This window comes from Cyprinodon tularosa, unplaced genomic scaffold (assembly GCF_016077235.1).
Source record: "Cyprinodon tularosa strain WSP-4 unplaced genomic scaffold, ASM1607723v1 ctg525, whole genome shotgun sequence".
In the NCBI taxonomy this organism is placed as follows: domain Eukaryota; kingdom Metazoa; phylum Chordata; class Actinopteri; order Cyprinodontiformes; family Cyprinodontidae; genus Cyprinodon; species Cyprinodon tularosa.
Window position 1 is genome coordinate 524,114 of NW_024039258.1, and position 26,583 is coordinate 550,696.

The 26,583-nt window shown below is 39.2% G+C and overlaps 1 protein-coding gene across 1 annotated transcript; it reads left to right on the forward strand.

The window, feature by feature from the left end:
• The first annotated feature begins 2,669 nt into the window (after positions 1–2,669).
• On the forward strand, positions 2,670–26,459 carry si:dkeyp-120h9.1 (uncharacterized protein LOC566469 homolog). The gene is made up of 12 exons (XM_038304054.1): positions 2,670–2,936; positions 5,249–5,584; positions 5,691–5,866; positions 7,461–7,603; positions 11,550–11,675; positions 14,438–14,582; positions 14,695–14,818; positions 19,450–19,553; positions 19,628–19,724; positions 19,818–19,967; positions 20,229–20,412; positions 25,086–26,459. Exons 2-12 carry the CDS (start codon positions 5,456–5,458, stop codon positions 25,178–25,180), a joined length of 1,473 nt encoding a protein of 490 aa, XP_038159982.1. The 5' UTR covers positions 2,670–2,936; positions 5,249–5,455; the 3' UTR covers positions 25,181–26,459.
• The last annotated feature ends 124 nt before the right edge of the window (positions 26,460–26,583 follow it).

The window sequence follows — 26,583 nt, forward strand, 5'->3', positions numbered from 1 at the left end:
AAAATAAACAATAGCTTTTCAGTCTGTTACAGAGTTCCCACCAGTTTGTGATATATCAGGGTTTTATCTAAAAAGCCTTCTTGATGGTCAGATTGATCTATTTGAAGAAAAATAACACTTATTGTCTGAGGATAAAGAAATTGCAGCAAAGAAGTTATTCCTGTTTGTAATTATAAAACAAAGTATGAAAGATAAAAGATATACTGAAATCTTTGGGGGCCCATTTTAACTACTTAAGAAAATGAAACCATACATAGGATACCACAGATATTGGTTTATAATAATAAGAGAAAGTTAAAATTTAAATTTCTATGTCTAAGAAATAAATTCTAAAGCAATTATAGAATTATAGAATGGTGTAATTATAGAACTATACCATTTAAAAGCCTGCTTTTGTTTGGATGAAATACTGCGTCCAAAATTCAGTAGAAGTAACCGGTTTTGAGGCATGTTTAGGCCTTTAAAGTCTCATATTACTTAAGTCATTTTTATGACTTTTTGAGTCCTAACTACAAGACACAAAGTCATATGTGAAGGTTTGAAAGTCACTGTTTTGAATTTTAACTTTGTAGGTATCACATTAAAAGTTGTAACCTGAAATACTCAGTATTACATTCAAAGTCTTATTCATAGTTATTGAAATTACACTTCTGTCAAACAAGTTTATAAACTGGTTTACATTTTGACATGGTAATTGGTAGGCAATCAAATCCATACATTTACATTTCAAAACCATATAATAGCAACTCACTGAGGATGTTTGTATATAAGCTGCTGTTGTATCTGAACCAGGGTTCTGATGATGTTGATATTTACCAGGCATGTTAGCATTTACTGTTTGGACTAATAGGAAAATTCAAGTGCAAGTGCAGTTCTTCAACCCTAAGAGAGCAGCGAATTTATGACAAATATTGCACAGCAACATTAAATTGGAACCATATAGGCCCAGTTAATGCAGTTTATCAGCAAATAGGAAAGTAGATTTTGGGTTGAGCCAGGGCCTGGCCAAGGCAAAAGCAATTAGGGCCCCAGGACAACTAGAAGCCCCGCAGGAACAAGTAACTGTTTTGTATGTATAATGATTTCTATATGAATATAGTAACAAAACACAGAATAACATTATAAGACTATGCATTTCCTTACATTCAAATATTTTTAACTATGTAGAAACAATGACTTATAAATCAAAACAAAAGAAATTAAAGATATTGGGGCCAGAATGATGAGGAAGGACCAGTGTAAATGTATCTAAGACAAACCTATGCTTGAAGAACAAGGATAAGCTTGCTTTTTCATTATTTGACTTAACTATGTTTTTTGATCAATATTATTTTATGTTATTTTTAAAAGCAATGTTATTTGTTTGCTGTTGTAGTTGCATTGCACTACAGTTTTTATTTTATACAATTCTGTTCCCAAAAAGTTTTGAAAAGTTCATTTTTGAAATAAATAATCTGCATTATGCTTTATTTTATCACTTTTAATGATATAAGATGATGCATACAAATAGGAGACTGTAAGCAGCCCTGCCAAAGCCAGAGGTGTAGCCAGAAAATGTTTATAGGGGTGGCCGGTCAAAAACCAATGTACACTGAGGGGTGGCCGAAAGCGGATAAGCGCCAGAACCTTAGGCTCAATCTACACTGTTCCAACAGGAACGAGCACAACATCCATGTTTTCTAAATGAAGACAATCTATACTTTCCTGCAGCCTTTTGATTACAAATAAATGCATATATTTAAACATCCATGCTGTCTAAATAAAAGGTAGTAAAATGTAGTGGACAAAATTTCTGGGGCGAAAATCTTTCCAATTTTCATTACTTACCTACTTTTATCAAAAATTGTTCTGCATAAAATGAATATTTACATGTACTATTTATCTAAATTAAATGGATTTTAAGTTATCATTAAAGTAGTTATTTAACTATGATGTCACTGAAGACTCCTAGATGACTTGTAGAGAATTTTCTCTTTACCCTATATAACACATAATTTAGTTCTGAAGTGAGCATGAATATCAACTTTAATGTTAGTATTTTGATGTGCATAATTAACCCCAGCATATTAGTTGTCAAGTAATTTTAATATATGAAAATAAATAGTAAATGTTTAATAAGTCTGAACATTCCCCTGAAAGTATTACTGCTGCTACCATCTGTATTAAAGGGCGAAAAAAATGGTAGGGGTGGCCAAAGGTTGGCTAAGGGTGGCCATGGCCACCTCTGGCCCCCATCTAGCTCCGCCCCTAGCCAAAGCCGCAATTAGGTTACAGTCAGCCAGGGTGTGAATAATCTGACTTGTGTACAAGGAGAATTTCATTTTAGGCAGACTAAAAAAGATACTATGACGTTTACACTTGCTATTTCAGCAATCAGTATTATTGGCAATATATATTATATTTAATATAAAGGGGCCCAAGATTACATTTTGCTTGGGGCCCTATGGAGGCTTTTACTCCCCCTTGGTTGGTATAATTTAAAAATTTTTGTTTTTTTATGAAATAGTCTGATTAAAATATAAGGTGTTTATGTAAATAAATTACATAATTCTGTTTAAAAAAATCTCCCAATTATGGTAAAACTGTGTGCATTTTTTTCTCCAGTCAAAGGAGCAGTAATGAGCTTTCATAAGTTGCGCACCTGGTGGTTAAACAGGTTTGTATGCAGATCCTGCTCGGCTCATTGTATTCTAAGTGATGGAATCAACGCCTTCAACTACTGTGGATTTCATCAATTTCAGGTCAATTCTTCGCGTTTCCATTATTTAATAAGCCGCCCTCCCTCCCTCCCTCCGTGGGTCGTGTCATCCTGTGGGGGTTGCCCCTGAGCAGATGTTGACTGCTAACTAACGCGGATCAAAGCTAAAGTTCTTCCAGCCCCGCACATGGGTGGCTGCTTGATTGAGGCTGAGAGGACTGTATGGGCACGTAGAGAGGTAACTACAAGCTTTTTTTTTTTTTTTTTTTTTATTTACTAATGACCCATCCACCACGAGCTTCTAATTTGTTTTACAAACTAAAGACGGCAGCTTTTGAAGTAAATATTTCTACAACTTCCTTTAACCGCCGACCGGGGTGTAGATGTGCGGGTTAGCATGATGCAACAGCTGCATCATGTGTGATCTTACCGGCTAATTGTTAGCGCGATGCTAAGCCGTTTTTTTGTTTTTTTGATTGACATTCGTGGTAAAGTTGGTGCTGAGAGGAACAGCCCCGTTAATACCAACGGCTACTCCTTTAAATCCACATCAGGCCAGCAGCTAACCAGCAGCCGATGATGGGTTAGTAATCAAACTGACACAATGGGATGGTTTCAGCGAGGTGACTGGCTAGTAAACCTGAGTGGAAACCACGCTGCTTTCACTGTTGTTTTGTTCAGCGGCACATTCGGACACAAAATGCCCCGCTTTTAGGTCTTATCAGCCCAATGTTGCTGCCTCAGAGTCCGAACCGGTGTTAAGCCAACTTTGGTCTACCCGAAGAAAGATGCACATGAGAACAAGACTGTCAAAGATGTTTGACTGTCTGGAAGGGATGTATATATATATATATATATATATATATATATATATATATATATATATATATATATACATAATCAAATAATTTTTTTTACTGTATCATACAGTACATTTTTGACAATTTCGCGGTAGATGTGAACTTCATGACCATTTCCGGGTTAAATAGATATGCGTATAAAGATGTGTGTGTATATAGAGGTGTCTGTGTATATAGATATGCGTGTGTGTGTGTGTGTGTGTGTAGATGTGTGTGTGTGTGTGTAGATGTGTGTATACAGATGTGTGTATATGTACATAAATGTGTATGTATATATCAAGTGGAAAAAAATTCTGTCGGCTTTACCTTTTATGTAAGATGTGGATTTTTTTCCCACCACATCTTAGTTCTAAATAGTTTTAATTAATATGATTTAAATAAGGTTATAAAAATGTATTGCTTTATGGAAATTTGATTTTTATGTTAGTCCAAGACACCAAGTTGGAACTAACTGTGACAACTTGGCGTGGATGAGTTCCCACATTTTTTGTAAATAACTTTTCTATGTATTTTTTGGGATTTAATTCAAAGTATTCTTTCTTCTATGGCTACATTCACTCTAAACCTTTATCTGGATGTGTTTTTTTTTTTTAAGTTGGGCAAACATATTCTAACCAAACACTAACCATGAGTTTTTGAAAATTATAGTGGCAGTTAAGTTAAGTCACCTAATGTTAAGTACTTAATGTGGAGCACATTGGTTCATATCAGAGGGCATGCTGATGGCACGTGTTCTTCATGTTGTGCAAAGGTTAATTGTTTCCTCCAGAGATGTATTGTAAACGTGCATCCATTAGCTGCAGGAGCCAGATTGACTTGGGGATGCAGAACAGATGCTTGCATAATTTCATTGATGTAATAAGGGACACATGGTGGCTGCCTGTCATAGACTGGTGGCAGCAAGTTAGTTTTTTTATTTATAAGAATTGCATATTAGATTGTTTCCATACCTTCTATTTGTGAAAAGCAAGGGTGTTAAGCTCAGTTCTCAGCAGAGATGGATTTAGTCTAGTGCAAATATTGCCAACTCCCAGTTTTAACATGTTTTTTTTTTTTTTCCTGGTCCAACAAGCCTGGAACAAATGAGACTCCTTAGAATATTAGGTCACTGTTTTAAAGTATAGCTCCCATGCTTAGTTGGGTGGAAATGAGAGTCACCAAAAGAAAACCTCTGAAGCTTCTCTTCAGATTAAAGGGATTGGAACCACTTCAGCCAGTGTTGAAGGAAAGGCAAGTTGAAGAAGCTGTAATTTTTGGAAAATCCTAACTAGTCATTAACGGCATTGGTGCAGGAGCTTTTGCACCAATCTAACGGATGCTTCATTGATGTTCATAGATGGAACATTTTGCTTGATTAGACCTCTTCTTTTACTGAATTGAGATGAGCTTCTTTATGAATCTTTATAGCCATTTAAAACATTCTACACTTATAAACTGTCTGTTAACTTAAGTTCTCTTTTTCCTGTAAGTTGAATTACAGATCTAAGTTTTAAATGTGTGAATTAAAGCAAGGGGAAACAGCTGCTCAGACTCATTAGTTAATGTTAGTACAACTTTTTGTGGTGGAAAAAGAACCAGAGTACGTAATAGGAAAGTGATTTGGTGTTTTAGAATAAACCTAATGTTTCTGTTCTAAACTTTAATTAAAAGACTTAAATGACCTTTTTTTGTGTATGTTTGTATTTTTCAGGGTATTCAACCTGAGAAACACACCTGGATTGCCCAGCCATTTGAGATGTGCTTAATCTGGAACTCCCAGTAACCAACTCCTCACTTTTCTCTTTTTTTTTAGGACCAAACTGTATATGTGTATATATTTTTTTGGTATATATTTGCTCTATTATTAATCCTCCTAGTGACCTTTTCCTTTGAGCGTTAAATCTGTAAATTAGTAAGAATGGTTGCAGACGGAGACGCAATGTCAGTGGACAGCGGTGTGAGGCTAAAACAGGAGATTTCCCTCCTCCATGGTGTCTGCCTCATCGTGGGAAATATGATTGGCTCTGGAATCTTTGTCTCCCCCAAGGTAAGACTCCTGCCTTATTGCATACATTTTTGATGATCATAAAAGTCTATTTACCATTTTGGTTTTTGTGCAAACAGTGTTACATGTTTCCTCTTTCTCCCTATAGGGGGTTCTTATGTATACAGGCTCTTTCGGCTTGTCTTTGGTGGTCTGGGCCATCGGAGGGATCTTTTCCGTGTTTGGAGCATTATGCTACGCCGAGCTTGGTACCACCATTCGCAAATCAGGAGCTTCTTACGCCTACATTCTGGAAGCGTTTGGCGGCTTCCTGGCTTTTATTCGGTATGTCGAAACGTGTTAAAATGCCTTTTTTTTCCCCGGTAATTTTGTTAATTAGTTCAAAACAGGTGCATGTCTATTGTCCAGAGTATCACCAATAGCGACTCTGATTCCCAAAATGAAATGTACCACACAGAGTCGTATATTTTAGATGTTTTAATTTCTATTTGGGGAATTAAAGCTAAAAACTGATGAAAACTCTGTTTAGAATTTGTGATAATAAAACTTAAAATATTGGACCTTCTGAAAAGTATCCTAAAAGTAAACCTAAAATACTCTTCAAATGTCCAAGTAGAAGGTGGGCTAGCATCTGCAGAGGTTTTGGCTCCCTGAGTCATCACAGATTGTGGGAACATAACTTTTAACAACTCAAATTTGATATTGCTTCTTCCAGAATCTGTCATTTTGATTTAAACTTAATTCGCAAAATTACTGAAGAGAGGAAAAATAGAATTCTGGTTATTTTTCTCATAAGCAAAGATGGACTGTTTGATGTGACTCAAGGATTGGTGAGATTGTCTCTCATGTCCTTGATGTCTCTGGTGTTTGTTGCACTGGTTCCTAGGGCTAGTCTCCTGCAACTCTAAGGCTACGTTTACACTGCAGACCTTGATGCTCCATTTTTTTTTTTTTTTTTTTTTTTTTTTTTTTTTTATGAAATCCGATTTTTTTTTTTTTTTTTTTTTTTTTTTGTGTGTTGCTGTTCACATTTCCAAATATATGCGACTTGTATGTGATCTCCTGTGTGAACTGCAGTCATACAATGCAAGTGTCCCGCATGCGCAGTAGTGGACGCAATGATGTCACAGGCCAGCGTGCTCTGTGTTTACGGAAGTAAACGTGGTTGGTAGAGTTGGAGCTCATCTAGCAATATTTCCCAACCTTAAAACTCCATCTTTCCAAGATGGTTAAACATAAATACTGCTCTCTGCATCATCGTCCACTTGGTTGTTGTTTTTCTTGCCCCTTCTGCGTAGCAAGAAGCATAAGAGTGACCTTTGTTGGGTATTAATGGCTGTTCAGACACAGGTCGCATTTGAAAAGATGGGATTCAGGACCACATAACTAAGTGGCCTGGGCCGCATTGGAAAAGATCGGATCTGTGTTGTTCAGACTGCCATGAAAAGATCAGATACAGGTCCCATATGGACCAAAACATTGGATTTTGGTTACTTAGGGTTGCAGTGTGAACGTAGCCTAAGATTCTCTGCAACACACCTGCCCAAATATTGCTAATTAGTAGAAATCTGTAAATCTTTAGCTTAAGTATGTCAGCGGTAGCTGTCAGAATATTGCCTGCAGTAAGAACAAATGTAGAAAAAGGAACCGGTTTGCTTCCTTTAGCATATGAGACTTACAGTACTCCTACTTGGTGTTGGTCCTACTTTCACTACATGTACTCTTTGACGCATGCTAATATATAAACCTACATTTGTTTTGGCTGTTAAAATGTAGATCTTCATGAGCAAAACGGAATGTTTTTTTAGACATACCGGTAAATGTTTTAATGTTTTTCCATTTTAACTACATTTTAAAGCATATTGAAGTTAGAAATGTACATGCTAACACTTTTACTGATCACCCTTTTTGTTTTTAGACTCTGGACGTCCCTGATGATAGTAGAACCAGCCTGTCAGGCGGTGATAGCCTTGACCTTTTCAAACTATATGGTCCAGCCCTTCTACCCCACCTGCTCTGCCCCCTATCACGCCGTCCGCCTCTTTGCAGCAGCCATAATATGTAAGGCTCTTTTTCCTCTAAGCATGTTACATGTATTGTTTGGTCTGTTGCATTTTTACATGGCTGGTTTTGTAAAAGCTTGTGCTGAAACAAAATTTTAAACACAGCTTTCTTATGTGGGGTTTCTGTATCCAGTGGTGCTTTGGTAGCCGACAGGTTTACATAAAACAATGCTAACCTTATAGTAACCATAGTCCAAACAAAAGGAGCAGAGAAACAGCTTTTAATGCTTATTATAGTTACCAGTTGAATAAGAAACACAGCTGTAGCTTTCATATGCAGTTTTTTCTCAACAAAAACCTTTAATTTAATTAAAGGTAACTGTTGAAAATTAAGGAGAGAAAGAAATGTGGAAAAGTATTGAGCCCGTTTCTAAATGATAAATTAATTCTACTAGACACACCCAGGCCCTAATTATGCTTGTAGAATGAAAAATGTACTAAAGAAAAACCTGTTTGACAACATAAAGTAGGCTAAAAATGTCTTAAAGATCAAAGCGCAATGCCACAATTTACAAACGCGCAAGAATCTATCTGGTCTCGTTCCGGCTTCAACTGTTGGAGACTGACCCAAAATAGAGGCCTGTACCACAAAGCGAGGTTGCTGGGTTAAGGTGACAGCTGTAGCTATAACACTGCATGGGATGTACCACCGACAGATGGCTGTAGTGGCTGATATGACAAAATCCTACCAATGGCTTGAGAGGGCTAGACTGAATGAAACCACAGAAGCACTGATCTTGGCCGCACAGGAGCTGGCGATGAACACCAGAGCAATGGAGACCCAGATCTACCATACCAGGAGAGATCCCAGCTTCAGGCTATGCAAAGAGGCTCCAGGAACAATCCACCATCTTAGAGCTAAGAACCTTTTGGGCTTCCAGATACAGTCTTGTATCTGTTTGTATGGCTTACAGTTTGTGGCCAACCAATGGACATTGAGATCATTGATAAGTGGCAGAGGACAGCTGTAATGATCGATGTCGCCGTCCCAAATGATGGAAACTGGGGGGGAAAAGGAATATGAGAAATACCCAGGCATCAGGGAAGAACTAGATACAGCCTGCAAGGTGAAGGCAACTGTAGTGCCAGTGGTCAGTGGAGCAAAGGGGGAAGTAAAACTCACACCGGAGAAGTGGCTCAAACAGATACCTGGAGAAACATCAGACATCTAAGTCCAGAAATGTGCAGTTCTAGGGATGCCTAAGATACTACGAAGAACCCTTAATCTCCCAGACCTCTGGTAGAGGACCCGAGTTTGAGATGAAGGAACCACCCAGCTGGCTGCTGTAAAAGTATTATGAGAAGGGGACATGTTACACTGAAGCCGCACTGATTAATGGTTACCCACCAGGTAGAACAAAAGTTCTGACACCACAGAAATCAGGATAATTTCACTCAGACTGATAACTACTTATATTAATATGATGCAGTTGTGGCATCAGCTTCCAGCTTTATTGTAGCCCAAACATTATTAAATTAAAAAGTCAAAATAACCAGCTCAAATTATGTTTTTGTGTTTTATTTTTATCTGAGGTCCTTTTCACTCCTGAGGGGCACGTGATTAATTTGCAGTACAGTGGTTGGGGTGCAGGCTGTGCTCAATGTCACTGATGAGTTTCTCGCTAATTTACGCAGTCGGCAATCTGTGTGCTCGTTCAGATTCACGATCAGCCAAAGCTGGATTGAGCTGACAAGTTGATACTTGTGAGCTGATACAAGTTGATGGTAGCGCTGATCCTGATTGCCATTGTTGTGGATTGGTTAATCCGCAAAGGCTGGAAGTTATCCAGCTACGTTTAGCTGGCTTTGTGGTACAAGCCTCTGATTCAGGTTGCAGCAGTATGGTTTAAGCCGAGACCTGCAGCTGTGAAGAATGCAGGAGCTGCTGAACACATATAAACATGGTAGCACAGGAAGATGCATGAGCTGCTGCTGCTTCTGAACAGTAAAACAAGCATCATTTGTTCTGGTTCCTCATGGTACCTGCTAATTAAATGTATGGTGGAGGATTTTGGTGAATTTTTTAAAAGACATGTCTTTTCCACAAAAAAAAAAAAAAAAACACCTGTTGAACGTGTCTGAGAGTGTTCACAAGCCTATTTCTCCTTGTACACGGTCTGTTTAACAGTTGCTGTTTGCCTCACTGATGCAAGCTGACTTTCCAAGAGAAGAATAACAATTTTTACACTATGTCAGACTCACCTTGGTTGGTGAAAATGGTAAAGAGCACGTAGGACGGACTAACATAAACATATCACCAGGATGATTCCTCCACTATACCTTTAAGTTTTTTTTTCAGTTAAGCATGATTGCATAAAACCAAACTTTTGGAAGCAGACACTAGGTAAGGTCAGTTATCATCACCTAATAGCTGTTGTCGTCGAGGGCAACTACCAGGACTAGGGTTGGGAATTGAAAAGATTTTCACGATTCCGATTCCCTTTTCGATTCTATGAAACGATTCGATTCTTTATCGATTCTTTTTTCGATTCCAATTTGGGGAAAAAAGGAGAACAAACTGTTTGATTATCAGCATCAACTTTGTTTACTTAACTATTGCACAATCTTACAAAATCAACAAGATCAAGATGTCCACAGGAAATGTGAAACTGGAGTAACATCCGTGTTTAAATGAAAAATGAATACAAGAACAAACTTAATAACCAACAATGTCTAATAACAAATGATGGGATAATAACCTATTTTAAATAACAAAAAATACTAATTATAAAACAGTAGTAGGGAAAATTAACAGTTATTTTGCAGAAAGATGAGCATATCTGCTTTTTCTGGAAGGATACGGGATCTTTCAGGGCTTATGGTGTCTCCAGCCGTGGAGAACACCCTCTCAGATGGGATGGAGGAAGCCTGCACACAGAGGTAGTTTTCAGCCAGTCCAGATAGCAAGGGCAGCGTATCTTGCTTGTTCCACCACCACAGTGTGGCGCTATCCCTGCAGGGGATGGAGGGCAAGCTTTTATAGAGCTGGATTTCCTGATCTACCCTCTGGGCTAAGGAAAGACGGGGCTTTGATTCACAAAGTGACCGCAGCTCGTTGTCTTCCTCCTCGAATAGTTCTTCCAACTTGCGTAACTTGCGTAACGTGCGTAACTTACGTAAAAAACGTGACGTAAGTCGTGCTCCCCAGAGCCGGCGCTCTAGACTCTGGTGCTGCGGGAATCGAAAAAAGAATCATTCAGCGAGCTGCCAAATGATGCCATGGAATCGGAAAATACGGAACAGGTTCTGAACAGGAACCGGTTTTCGATTCCCATCCCTAACCAGGACATTTGATTTGTCCTTCCTGGTTCAGGTGGATCTTGCAACTTTTTCTTAAAACTGTCAAATTTATGATATACTCAGTTCTTCAAAAGCTGAACTCTATGCAATTATGAGACACATAAGCTTAAATTAAAACCTTCTTTTACACGATTTTCTGCAGTAAAGTTCACAGTTTGAACATATTAAACCATACATGTGGCATGTAAATGTGGAAAAACAAAACTTAAGTTGTAGGGCCTTCAGCAGAAAATCTTAATCCCGTCTACTCTCTTGAGGTTGTAAAAGTGTCTGTTTATAGCTGCATTGGTGGTTTACTCTTAATCCATCCTGAAAGCGGTTCTCAGTAGAGATAAACACAGAGGCCTTGAAATGAAAAATAAAGGAATACTGTGAAGAGTTCAGGCAATGCAAACAGCCAATGATCCCTAAAGCTGCTGGTTTTGCTTTTAACAACAGACAAGGTGCAAAAAGATCAGCTACAGAAGCTGTGAGCTTAAAAATGGGAATATTCCTGCAGATTATAAATCTTGTGCATTGTTTATATTAGGGAAGTTATTTTTTAACTTCCTTTAGATGTGATATAATCCCTGCCTCTCTTACCATCCATTGTATTGCACTGTGTTTATTAACCTCCCGTTTCCCCTTTCTTTCCTGTCTGTTAGGTTTACTGACTGCTGTCAACTGCATGAAAGTAAAATGGGGAGCAATTCTTCAGGTCGTCTCTACAGTAGCAAAGGTCCTAGCTCTCATCGTCATCATCATTGCTGGATTGGTTAAACTGGCTCAAGGTATTTTCTTATTAAATCTGACATAGAAGTAACTGTAATAGCTTTAAAATAGGATAATTGGAGGACTTGGACACTGCTGCTTTGTTCAGGATTGCAGCTGAAATGTTCTTATGAGTTACTGATTAGCCTGTAAAGAGGTGGAGCCAAATAGATGAAAGAATGGCTCTTTATTATGTGCTAATCATTGATGGGTATTGATTTTCTTTAGATTGTAGAAATTTAGTCTACCTTGCTGCTTAGTAGTTATTCTAAATAGTTTTGCAGAGAAGATGTTGGACCGGTTTTTAAGATTTTGTTCTTGTGAGTATGTGACAAAGAATTTTCATTGTAACTCGTTCTCCATTGTGTAGAGAGCTTTAACTTTAAGCTGTGCTTTCTTCTACAGCAATTCCATTAATCTTATTAAATGAGAGTTTAGATTGCAGTAGAGGCTAGGCAGACCTAGATTTATAACCTCGGATTCAGAGTCGAATGCAAAGGGTGGGAGGAGATTTAAGGGTTTCTGGTTTCTGTTTGTAAGTAATACTCACAAAAACACTTTATTTTCCCATGTCTCTGTCACATCTCCTTGTTGGTGGAGAGGGGGTGTGTAAAGTGGGACTAACTAAATCTGGAGGCATTACAGATGTTTGTCTCCACCCCCACCCCATGTTTAAAAGAGAACATCCCTAAATTTATGACAATTAACTTTGAAAGCCAAAGATAACATGAAGCTACGGTAACCTATTTTATTAACTTCCTATGGACAAGAAGCAGAATCAATGAAGCCAAAATATTAGATGAAAAGAACGTCATAAAAGGTACCGATGTCTTATCAACAGGCTTGTATATATCATTTCAGTTCAACCACCTTCATACAGTGGCTTTCCTCTAATTTAACCTGACTTTTATCCACAAACTGGTTTTGACTCTGTTTATTTTTCTTTTACCATCTCTGTTGCTCACCTTTCTCTAGCAGAGTACATTTTATTTGAAATCTAATTCATGTTTTGGACCAAAATTGTTCTACTTCTGTGCTCATTTTTTTTTTTTTTTTTTTTTAGATTTATTTATGACACAACTGGACGTATATTCTGATAACAGCCAAATAATTCAGGGTTCAGGTTTAATTTGTTTGTTTTTTACTTCCAGCTTGGGCAGTCTTACATCCATCCTTCATCATATGTGTCATTGCCAGTAAGAAACTAACCATCTTATGGCTCTGCATTTACAACACTTTATTTAAAGTTTGCATCAATCCTTCTTTGGTGCATAGATCACTTTGAACTCTGCAGAGCAATTCCTTTTTTACACTTCTATCAAGCAGGTCTAAATGTGTTTGAACGTGTGATAAAAGGACAGGGTGGATGATAATGGATCCCCGGATGTCCTGTCGTACTTTATTGCCCGTCTTATCAAAGATGGGAACCACGCCTCTATGAGCCGGAATAGAGTTAAGCACAGTATAAAATTTTTGTTTTTATGTGTGATGCTAGCAGCCTTTTTTTTTTTTTTAATCATTACCTGTGATGACATTTTTGATGAAAAAGAGTTTGCAACACCCAGTTTAGCTTTACTCATCATATTAATTTGGACTCCTTACTGCATTGTTGATGAAGCTAGGAAATATTTTGCAGCTGAATACAAAGAAAATTGTTTTTAAATATCACATAATTAGGCTACTTATGTGTTAAGTTTTGCATTTATTATTTATATAGCATTTATTATTATAAATCAGGTTTTCATCCATTTTTCTGTGATTTTTATCCCTGCTGGGGTCGCGAGGGGTCCTGGCGCACTGACATCCAAGGAGAATTTAGAGAAGCCAATTAACCTAACAGTCACCTTTTTGGACTGGGCGAAAGCCGGAGTACCCAAAGAGAACCCACGCATGCACAGGGAGAACATGCAAACTCCATGCAGAAAGAACCCGGGCCGGCAATCTCCTCCTGCAGTGTTATGCAGTGCTACTCGATGCTTTTTTTTTTTTTTTTTTTTTTTTAATTAAGCTATCTCCTATTTCTGTCTATATTTACTGGATGATGAAACGTGATGTTCTTATCTCATCTTTATCTGCAAACTGTGCTTTAACCAGACAGACGTTTCACTGATCCACCTGCAGATGTGGTGGGCGTGAAGGGATTCTTCACAGTGCTAAATGTGTAAAATAAGGGGGTTTTTCGCAACTGTTATACTGATTAAAATGTAGCCTATAGGTCAGGGTGAGTTTTTTTTTTTCCTCCAACAATCCATTCTTTGGGCTTTTATAGCCCAGAGTGACAACAGTTTCCCTTCTTGTTCTGGGATGTTCTTTTAAAGCTGATAAACTAGCACACTGTATGATGCCAACAGCTGCAAATATTTAGCCGCTATTTTCTTTGTATTTAGTGAAACATGATTGTTTTACAGCATTTTTCACAACTTGAATTTTATCTCCCCTTAATGTCACCTTCAAGAGGGAATGGTTGAAATAAAAGGTAGTTGCTGAAGCACTATATATATATATATATATATATATATATATATATATTCCATCATAAGTGAATGAAAAAATCAATGAATATGATTTAGTAGAAAAAGGCTGAGATAAGATTTTTAATCTATGTAATTTCTATGTATTGTCCTAATATTAGTGTTAATTTAAACATTTCTATGTGGCCAGCTCTGGATATTTTTAGGGAAGAGTGAGCTTAGATGTCAGTCTGACATCGAAATCGCCTTCTACGCAGGCGAGAACTCTGGATCAATCTTTTTGGAGTTAGTGAAAATCTATTCTGTGGCAGGTTTTGATCAGAACTTTGAGGACTCATTCAAAGGCTCCAAGTGGGACCCGGGCGATATGGCCTTGGCTCTCTATTCAGCTCTCTACTCCTACTCTGGCTGGGACACGCTCAACTTCATCACAGAGGAGATCCAGAACCCAGAGAGGTATCGCTGCCTATTCTCCTCTAATCCCTCCGTTTCCTTTATATGACTGCACTTTATAACTAAAACATCTATGCTAAAAGGTTTAAAGCCATCTTGCCTTTCTCTTCTGTAGGAACCTGCCTTTGTCCATTGCCATTTCCATGCCCATCGTCACAATAATCTACATTTTAACCAACGTAGCTTACTATGTGGTCATGAATGCAGACACGGTGCTCAACAGTGAAGCTGTTGCTGTGGTGAGTGTTGCTTAGTATATCAACCCATCTAACATGCTGAACACTACTGAACACTAACACCTACATGCTAGGTACCCCTCCCCCACAGAAAAAAGTATTCAAACCCCTTGAACTTTGGATATTTTCTATTTTTAACTTTAATTATATTTATACAGTATTTATGATTACCGTATTTTCACGACCATAAGGCGCACCGTACTAAAAGGCGCACTCTCAGTTATGTGTCCCATTTCTGTATTTAACACACACATAAGGCGCACCGGACTATAGGGCGCGTTTTTTATATACAGGTACATATCCTCTACTACCTTTAAATACCTCTACTGCGTATTTAAAAATACAGCGGGGGCAAAACTGAGTATGACTGTGCTTTATTCATGTATTTATTACAAACTATTAATGAAACCTGGGAGCTGGCCGTGAGACAGACACATCTCAGATGACACAGCGCTGTGATCACTCCTAAATTAACTTAAAATCCTGAAACCTGCCGACGGAATATGTTCGCTTTTATTGCCGGTATCCTGGTGCCTGCAGTTTAAATTATTTAGATGAAAAACACCTGCCAGCCACTGCATGAACCCGGAGGCTGCCCAGCCTAGAGGCTGCTGTTGAAGGGATTTCTGCTGTCGGTGCACCGCTGGTATGTGGGGGTCTGAGCGCCTCCGACAGAAATAGATCATCTGGATGAACTGACTGCAATTAAGTTTTCAGGTGGACTTTCTCACTTAAAAACATATTAAAACTACTTTATTCCCACTGATCACAGCAAATATAGCTGCAAGATTTAGATTATTTAGATGAAAAAACACCTGCCAGCCGCCGCGATGAAGAGGAGGAGACCCGGCCCAGAGGCTGCTGTTGAATTAAGTTTTCAGGTAGAAAAATAGAGCGGGAGCAAAACTGAGTATGATTGTGCTTTATTCATGTATTTATTACAAAGTATTAATCAAACCGATCAAAGTCATCATCCTCTGTTTCTGAATTAAACAGCTGCGCTAAATCAGACATGCCAGTTTCCCCTTCTTCGCTGTCAGAGTCACTTTCCGTGCAGCGCGGCTCCTCAGAAATAATGCCGGCTTTTGCAAAAGCTTGAACAACAGAGCCAGCAGACACGTTAGTCCAAGCATCAACAATCCATCCGCAAACTGTGGCGTAACTTGCCCGGCACTGCCTTCCACTTATCGGGAAACTGTGGTCTCCGTCTGTCATCCATCGCTCCCACGCCGCTCGCAGCCTTACTTTGAACGGCCGGTTCACACCGATGTCGAGCGGTTGAAGTTCCTTTGTCAGACCCCCCGGGATAACGGCGAGCACAGCGTTCATTTGATTCACCTTTTTTTCACATCGGCTGTGAGATGGGCACGCAGCGATGGTGATGCGTGGAAAAAACCACCTGGTCTCCTCACATACACCTGCCTCAGCCACGCTTTCATCATCTCCTCATCCATCCAGCCTTTTTCATTTGCGTTAATATAATATGTCATCAGAGCGCTGTGTCTGTCTCACTGTCAGCTCCCAGATCAGCTTCTCTGATTGGTTGATGCGGCGCGTCCAGCAGCAAAACTTCAATTTTTCCATCTGAGCAGCAGCAGCGCGTTGGCAGATGCTTAAACGCTCCCGACGCGCTGCGCCTGCTGCTCAAAACGCGCTGCGGGACCTTTTGCTGCACCTATACGCGCGTCAACCATTGACTTTGCATGTAAACACGCTGCTTCTGCTGCACCTGCTGGGTCCGGTTCACACCGATGTCGAGCGGTTGAACAGCGCAGCGTTAATTTGTTTCTCCATGTTTTTCACATCAGCTGTGAGATGGGCACGCATGGAGTTACATATTAACAGCGATGGTGATGAGTGGGAAAAAAAACACCTGGTCTCCTTAAATTCAGCCACTCTTTCATCATCTCCTCAATGAGGTGGGGCCTGTTTCAATAAGGAAGTTCAACCAACTCTGAGTTAAAACTTGAACTCTGAGTTGACTTATCCTGAGATTGGAAACTCTGAGTTTTGGATTTCAGAACAGCTGAAATGAGTTAGTTAAGCGCGTGCACCACAACTATAAAAAGCCATTATCAATGGAGCACAGATATTACGAGTCACCATGGCAACAGCGTCAGAGAAAAAAAGGTGTGCATATTTCTCACCAGCAGAACTGGATGTGCTTATGCAAGCATATGCAGAATTTGAACATGTATTTAAAAAAAAAAAAGCAACACGGCTGCAGCGGCGAAGGAGAGAGAGTTAGCTTGGGTGAAAATAGCTGCTCGAGTCAATGCGTAAGTTTACATTTTAATTACTTTTATACAGCGTTGGGTGTAATGAATTAAGTTACTTAAGTCATATAAATACTGTAATTAAATTAAAGACTATAAAAAAAATAGTGGATTTAATATCAAATTTTTAAAAGGTATATTTTGATTTGAACTTTCTCCCTCTAGTTACACACTTTGGTCAATTTAAGATTAATTCATGCAATTGAATATTGTTTATTTGAAAGCATTAGAAGTGCAGTTTCTTGTCTCTCCTTGTATTGTTCAAGTGGTTGAGGCTCTGAGTATAAGTTACCTCTCTTTCAGAAACGGGCTTGACTTACTCTGCTTTCTCAGGTTTAACTTACCTCCCTTTCTGAAACAGAAAACCCAGAGTTTCCCTCATTTCAGGATTAACAAACTCAGAGTTTTCACTTAACCTTTCTGAAACAGGCCCGTGGTCTTAAAAGTTGCAGTTACAACACACATAGGGCGCACCGCACCAAAGGGCGCACCGCACATTTTGAGGGGGAAAAAAAGACGTTTAAGTGCGCCTTATAGTCGTGAAAATAGGGTAATCAAATGTGCAAAATCAGAGTGCCATCTGAATAAATGTTTTATAGAGCTGCTTATTGGCGTTTTACAGCTTTAATACTCTAGTGTTTGGATGTAAAAACCTGTTGAAATATACACCCAAACAGGGTTCTTGCAGATTCTTAAAAGGCATTGAAATCTTCAATATGAAAATAAGGCCATAATTGGTATTAAAATGTCGTATATCAGTCTTTTATAGCTCTTAAAATCATCACCAAGTCATAAGTAGGATCTATTTTTTGAAATTATATCAAAAATTTAAATAATTCCCGACAGTTTTTTGACATTTACTGAATGGTTTAGCTGTAACGATTACAAGATCCATCCTGACAGCAGAACCAATAAAAACGGTGTTGCAAACAGACCTTGAGGTGATGCACCAATAACTTGTTATCTGGAAAACGTGGGGAAGTGTAAATTCAATGAAAATTGATAAAAGAAAAAGAGAGTTTTCTGTATGGCTAAAAACAGTAACAGGTAATGTATATGAGGGATGGTGTAATTGAGCAACAATTCATTTAAGCTCTGCACGATGTGAATCAAAGCTCTGGAGTGAAACAAAAGAGAAACAAAGCGCCTAAATCAATTTACAGAGAAGCAGCAGCTATATCTTAGTTCTGTTCCAACCTTGTCTATGCAAGGCCTCTACAGCAATCTCAGATGTCAAAAAAACACCAGTAGCACCAAATCTCCACATAATGTTTGCTGGTACACCTACAATGAAAGCAGAGCTTTTATGGACTCTGAGTAGGGATCAAAACAAAGTTTGTGAATTCCATTCATTAGTTGTTAACAATATATCTGTGATTAATGTGTTTTTAGCTTTCTTCCTATATGGAAAGTTTTTTTGAAATTGTAAACATTTCTACTGGGCCAGAAAGTAATGGTTTAATTTAAAATAAGCATCAGGTTAAATTTGTCGCAACCAGGTTTTCCTGGTTTATTTTGAAGTTGGTCTTAACGTTTTATTACAAGGGACAAAAAAAGTCTTGAATTTAACTTTCCTTATGTTGTAGCAGCCCTGCTAAAGGTTTTACTCAATTTGTTTTTGGTTACAGATATTTTCCTGTTTGTTAACAAAGTCTTTGTTTTTGTTGCTGTTCTATTATTGTCCTGTTTACAGTTCATGCCGTTTTCTAACAAACCTTTGAGGCCATCATAGGGCAGCCATGATCATATCCATACTATGCAACACAGATTGGGTCAGGCGAGGTTAGTTAGTGTGTCGTTAAATCCCAGTAAAACACAGCTTGGTCACAACATGACCAAAGGTTAAAAGGTTACTCTGCATGGCACTGTATCTCCACTTATCTTTTTATTATCTGTTCAGCATCGTATAAACAGTAGGTTATGATCTGCGCTTCCTGTCCAGTCTGGTAGAGCAGCCCTGCTATGCATCTGGTTTGGTGCGTCCCTCTGGTTGAGGCTGCCACGGCCTCATTTAGCTAAAGACATTAGCGCTCCGTTCAGGAACCGAGGGAAGGTTCATGATCCAATTAGAGCACAAATGGAGGAACAGTAGTTCTTAATGGCTGTCGTCAATACCATTTGATCATTTTATTGCAGTATTCAGTTTGATGGTTTACTTGTATTATCAAGCTATAAACACAACTGAAGCATAATGAAGGCATTCCTGGAAATCAGACCTTTCTTAGAAATTAATAGATGGAATCAGTCAAACGGTCAGTGTTTGATCCTATTTGGATTTAAATTTTGCTCGAAAAGAGAGCTCAGGTTGAAGAAAGGTGTGACCTAAAGAGTGATGTGGGGATCTGTTTGTCCTTTCAGACGTTTGCAGATGAAGTCCTGGGATGGGCTCGGTGGCTCATTCCCATTTCTGTGGCCATTTCTTGCTACGGAGGCCTCAACTCCTCCATCATTGCTGCATCTAGGTTGGTAGAGACACTTAAAATGATAAATTTTTAAGGTCCTGGTTGCATCAATTATTTCTATTTTCTCCCTACAGGTTGTTTTTTGTTGGCTCCAGAGAAGGCCACCTGCCTAACATCCTGTGCATGATCCACATAAAACGTTACACCCCGATTCCAGCCCTGCTGTTCAATGTTGGTTTGTTTAATATTTTAGTAGCTCTGCAGCTAAACTCTGCTCTTACCCTGCTGTCTGTATCTCACTCGTGTGTAATTCTCTTCCTTAAGGGTGCCATGTCCTTAGTTTACCTCTCCGTTCCTGATGTGTTCCGGTTGATCAACTACTTTAGTTTTAATTACTGGCTGTTCATCGGCATGTCTATAGCCAGTCAGATCTACCTTCGCTTCAAAGCTCCAGATTTACCGCGTCCTGTCAAGGTAGGAAAACTTCTACAGTCGCTGTATCTTCGCACGTCCCGGCGTGTTGACATGCAACTCCAAAACTGTATGCAGTACTTCATTATCATGGACTAAGAGTACAATACTGATTCCCCTGTAATGGCGATGTATTCATTCAGTTACAGTCTTTGCTGTGGTCACATGATGGTTTTTAGTGTCTGATTAATCTTTGTCTATAGCGACTAAGATATTTCAATGTTTTTAATTTTATTATTTTGCTTTTGTTTTTCTTTGCTGCAGCTGTCCCTGTTCTTCCCGATAGTCTACTGCTTGTGCAGCATCTTTTTGGTGGTGGTGCCGCTCTACAGTGACACCATCAACTCTCTTGTTGGGATTGCTGTTGCTCTCTCTGGAGCTCCAGTCTACTTCATTTGTGTTCATCTACCTCCCACGTCTAGACCGGCCTTCCTTGGAAAAATGCTCGGTAGGAACCAACTTGTTTTCGTTATGCTACATAAAGCCTCGATCTGTGAAGCCTAGCACACAAGTTAGCTGATGTAGGCCTAATTTCCCTTCATGGCGTCTTAGGGTGAAATGGAGGCAGGAGGACTTCTACCCCCCTCACTTTGAAGGATATAGGGCTTATTGCTTGGTTAGTTATGTGAAAGAGCTAAAAGAGTTTTTATGGTTTCCTTATTTCCAGCCTGGGTTTAGAAATGTGGGCAAACTGATTGTTTTTCCAGAGTGCGGTTTGAAGGCCAGGTTGGTGTTTTCAATGGGTATAAGGACTTATAGATGGTTCCACTATTAAACAATGAAAGCCTTGTCCTAAGCCGGGTGCATGATCTATAGCGCAGGTTTAAAAACTGGCTGCTGATGGGATTTTTTACCCTTTACATTCCTAGAAATGAACCTTCTAATCTGGATTATTGAGATCAAATTAAGTCTGAGGAATTGATCCAAACTGAGTTTGTTGGCAAACCTTTCAAAGCTTCTTTTGAAATCAGAATTTATGTTGTTCTTTCCTTTTTGCTTTCTAATAATTTTTTTTCCTAAACCTACAGTAGCTGCCATTCCAAATGACCCTTCCCATCAATCACCAGCTGAATGGCAGCCTACTCCCCTGAGGCTCCCAGCAAAATCCCCTCCAACTTCCAGCAACCTGCCTTCTCCTGGGCGTGCAATATTTTCACTCTGACTCCACCCTTTCACTGAATTACAGGGTCTGACCAGAAGATGACGCTTCTCTTTAGATCTTAATGTCCACAAATCATGACAGAATATTTTAGTAGAAAGCTTGATGTTTAAAAAGCAATTGTAAATGAACAGCTAAGTCCCATCAAGGAAAGTGGGGAAATTTTAGATGATTACTACTGTAAAACCTGAAACACACCTCGACTCAGCCTAAACTCGCTCCTATCAGATTCCTTAAAAAAAACAAACACAGGCATTAATTATTTATGCAAGAGCATTTGTTAGACACGATGAGATTATCCAATAAGAACCAGATTTATAAACCCAGACAGTCTGAGTCAAAACAAAACTACACTTGCTGCTTGGCAAAGACAAAAAAAAACAATTATCCGTTCACATTTATGGTTACAAATGTAGTCATGGTTGCGTCACGATTCTAAGAAGCTAAAATATTAGGGATGAAGGCAAATTAAGTGACCATAGACCTCTAGGTCTATCTTGGCCAAACAGTTGGAGTCATTCATTAAACTACTTTAACTGGACATCATACACTCACCGGCCACTTTATTAGGTACCCCATGCTAGTAACGGGTTGGACCCACTTTTGCCTTCAGAACTGCCTCAATTCTTGGTGGCATAGATTCAACAAGGTGCTGGAAGCATTCCTCAGGGAGTTTGGTCCATATTGACATGATGGCATCACACAGTTGGCGCAGATTTGTCGGCTGCACATCCATGATGCGAATCTCCCGTTCCACCACATCCCAAAGATGCTCTATTGGATTGAGATCTGGTGACTGTGGAGGCCATTTGAGTACAGTGAACTCATTGTCATGTTCAAGAAACCAGTCTGAGATGATTCCAGCTTTATGACATGGCGCATTATCCTGCTGAAAGTAGCAATCAGAAGTTGGGTACATTGTGGTCATAAAGGGATGGACATGGTCAGCAACAATACTCAGGTAGGCTGTGGCATTGCAACGATGCTCAATTGGTACCAAGGGGCCCAAAGAGTGCCAAGAAAATATTCCCCACACCATGACACCACCACCACCAGCCTGAACCGTTGATACAAGGCAGGATGGATCCATGCTTTCATGTTGTAGACGCCAAATTCTGACCCTACCATCCGAATGTCGCAGCAGAAATCGAGACTCATCAGACCAGGCAACGTTTTTCCAATCTTCTATTGTCCAATTTCGATGAGCTTGTGCAAATTGTAGCCTCAGTTTCCTGTTCTTAGTTGAAAGGAGTGGCACCCGGTGTGGTCTTCTGCTGCTGTAGCCCATCTGCCTCAAAGTTCGACGTACTGTGCGTTCAGAGATGCTCTTCTGCCCACCTTGGTTGTAACGGGTGGTTATTTGAGTCACTGTTGCCCTTCTATCAGCTCCAACCAGTCTGGCCGTTCTCCTCTGACCTCTGGCATCAACAAGGCATTTCCGCCCACAGAACTGCCGCTCACTGGATGTTTTTTCTTTTTCGGACCATTCTCTGTAAACCCTAGAGATGGTTGTGCGTGAAAATCCCAGTAGATCAGCAGTTTCTGAAATACTCAGACCAGCCCTTCTGGCACCAACAATCATGCCACGTTCAAAGTCACTCAGATCACCTTTCTTCCCCATACTGATGCTCGGTTTGAACTGCAGGAGATTCTCTTGACCATGTCTATATGCCTAAATGCACTGAGTTGCCGCCATGTGATTGGCTGCTTAGAAATTAAGTGTTAACGAGCAGTTGGACAGGTGCACCTAATAAAGTGGCCGGTGAGTGTATAATCCAGTTCTTTTTTTTATGTACGGGGAGTTTGCTCCTATGCTAAACCAGATCCAGTGTAACGCATGCAGTGGATGATGGTAGGTAACACTGTAGCCAGTCTGTTTTTAGTTCACTCTAGATGATTCCTCCTGCTCGGAGTATGCATATATATTGGAACAGGCCTATAATTCTAGTTTAATTTAATTAAAGCTACAGTGTGTAATAATTACAGGGATATACAGTCAGAAATGTAATATATTGTACATAACTATGTTATTTATCATCATCTATGAGCTCAGCCTCTTAACCTTAATATTTGCGTTGCCTTAGAATTCGTTATTTATAATTACATAGGAGCGGGTCTCGCAGCCATGGAGGCAGACATCTTTGCGCTACGGCAGCGCAGAGCCAACAAACTAGCGATTGCGAGATCGCCAAAACGTCACAACGATGTAGAAAAAATAACGGGTATATTTATTATCTTAAGTCTACATGAAATCTATACCCTACACAGAGTAATGAAATACTATCTGTAAAATTATCTATGTAAACAAATCTCACCACTTGAGAAGGTAGGTTATGCGGACGTCGTGGAAGACATTTTGTCCCGTAACGCTCGCCATACTGTTGGGGGGGAGAAGCGGAGGGGGGGAGATGTTCATGTTGCTGCAGTCTGACCGCTAGATGTCGCTAAAAGTTACACACTGTAGCTTTAAGTAAAAACAAGTTTTCACTATATTGTCACACAAACATCACAAAATTATAGAATTATTGCATATTTTTTCAAACAAATAATATTCCTACTGTCAATAAAATATGGATAAAATAGTATTCCAGGACGTTATCTGTCGGTGGTCTATCTGCTGCCTTAAAGTTTACCAAACAATAAATGTGGCCTTTAAGTCTGGGAAGCTGGTCTTATGTAGCCTAGTAAACTAGCCCCACCCGCCAGCGGCCAAAATCATTTTTGCCCACGAGTGGTCTAGCCTCAATCAATGCCCCAGGCCCTAGAACTGGCAGGCCAATCACAACGCAGAGATGTGTTTTGAATGTCTGGATGTAAAGTGGGCGGGGTTTTGAGGACGTGACGACAAAGTTGCACGACGCTGGAGAGAGCACAACAAGGAAGATGGCAACAACTATTGAACTGTTCTCGTTTGACTCAGCTGTGGAATTAGTTTTGAAAGGATTAGAATTGGGGTTTTCGTTGAAATGTGAGCAGGAAGAGTCTCTACACTCATTCATTTTTAACAAGGACGTATTCGCCGTTTTACCGACAGGCTGTTTGTTTACACTCCATCACCAGCTTTCTGTCAGTTGCACTCATTGGTCAGAGCGTTGGCCAATAGGCATAGACATGGTTTGAAAAACAACGGGTTGTTCTCATCAACAATCTTCCAATGTTTCATTCATTGGGACCAGACTTAATTACACATTTAATCTCACATTTAGTCTGGTTAATCAGGCTAGGTCTTATGTCTAAACCCTAGTGTTTGCAATGGGCTGAAATTAAGAGAAAATGTTGAGGAAGGATTCAAAGAACATTCAATCCCATCTGTAAAGCTCCAGACGGTTCCTCCAAATAACGATCAAATGTATATAAACTTCTAAATTTGAAAAAAAGAAAATAAAACATATTGGAGATTTTGGCAGATGGAGATATTTACCATCATAACTGACCTGAAACCGTTCTATTGAATCTCAAATGTTATTTTTATTGGATGTTTCTTTTTTTAAATTACAAATAGTTGGGAGATTTATATCCATCTCATATTATGCTAACTTTATTAAGCATTTAGATATGAGTTGTTATTTGTAGGCTTACTTTCCAAAGCAAAACGGAATTACTTCAGCTTTATGTTATGTAACTGTTCTCCAGCTCGTTAGCATGAACACCCCAGTGTTCCTCTGAATAACTTTCTCTAGTAAGGAGCTTATTTTGGTCGGAATCAAACAGAACAGTGTTGTTAGCTGTAAGGGGATTTAGATTAGTGTTTCAAAGTTCGGTGCATTGTAAAGTCTACATATGTTAAATCATGAAGTATTGCTCGACATGTGGATATACCTTAGGAGTGTTCTAAAACATGATTAGAACTTGGGTTTTCTAAGGCCTGTTGTTAATTTAAATCCAAAATCAGTCGATTTGTTGTTTTAGTTCTTAAAATAGTTTGTTAATCTCTCTCCTGTTTTTCTTTCCTTTCTCTACAGATAAGATCTCTCTGTTTACCCAGAAACTGTGCTTCTGCTGCGTGGCCTCGCCGGATATTGATCTGGACAACATAGACCCAGAAAAGATTGAATGATGCTGTGACCAAGAACCCTGATACGAAGCACTGTTTGAAGAATGAGTGAATGAATGGATGAATGGACCTATGAAGGAAATGGTTACAAATCACCAGGGATACAACTAAAAGGAAAAAAAAGATAAGGATGGAGAGATGACCTTTACAAACTTCCTGCCCATCTCTTCTCCTGATCAGAAAAGCAGCAGCAGGACGTTTCACACCTGTCCCAGTTTACAGCGTTTTAAAGAAGTATGTAAATGGCAGCAGCAGTGAGTGCAGAAACTCACCAGCACTCCTCAGATCTTAAACAGTTTTGCACACAAATGTTTTTTGTTCCTGAACACAAGCACCGACTGCAGATATTTAGAGATAATATGAATTTTTCATGAGCTTAGCTAAAGTGAGGTACGTCATGATGTTTTTCTTGTATAACGTGACGTTTCATCTTTTTGTTTTGAAGACGAGCAGCCACCCATCAGGAATTTAAGTGTCAGCCATATTTTTGTTAAAGTTGTGCCTTATTTTTATCCTTTTGTCTATTTTTTCCCACCCATGTCACTGATTATTTCAGGATTTTATTCTCATTATGAAGCTTGAAGGCAGACCTCTGGATCGGCCGATCAGTTTCTGCCGGTTTTGTAGGATATTTAATGTTGCAGATTTTCACTGTAAAGCCAGTAGAACCATGTTTGGACCAACTCTGGTGTTATGCAGCTGTGTGGTGTTTGAACTGTGTGTAGAAACATGGTGCTTCTGAACTCTGTGCCTTCTCAGTGTGGTGAAATATTCCAGCTTGCTGTTGTAACGTCCTGAGCACAATCATAGAAATGTTGCTGTAATGTAACCAGCTGTTCCCCTTGTCTAGAGCAGATGCTGCACCTCCTGAAATCAATAAGTTGTATTTACATCAGCACTTTCCACAATGGGGAATGTCCAACACATATAAAGCTTGTGTGCTCAGTTGCTTTCTCTGGGATTCCAGTCGTCATTGAAACCAAACTATAGTAGTTTTGTTTTAAAGAATATATTATGGTATCATATAAAATCAAATTAGACAGATATCAGCTTATATTTAACTATAGGAAGTGAGTGTTGCAATATTGCTGTTTAGTTGGGAACCAGATGTTTGTTTGAAAATTGTTGTTCTATTAGAGGAAATGTTGGGTTCTTGTTTTTACCTTTCTGTTGACATAGGCAAGCCAAAAGATGAAAGTGGTTTAAATGTATGTCATGTTTCACCAAAAAGGAGATCTTTTCTGTGTTTTATCCAAATAAAGTACAAAATGTGCATTGTAAACACTGCTTTTACGTATTCTGATTTTGTGCCACTAGAGGGCGGTGTTTCCTAACGTTTTGTGACAACTGATTTTTCTGTTTAGCTTAATTTATTTCTGAATATAACATAAAAAAATACTGCTTCT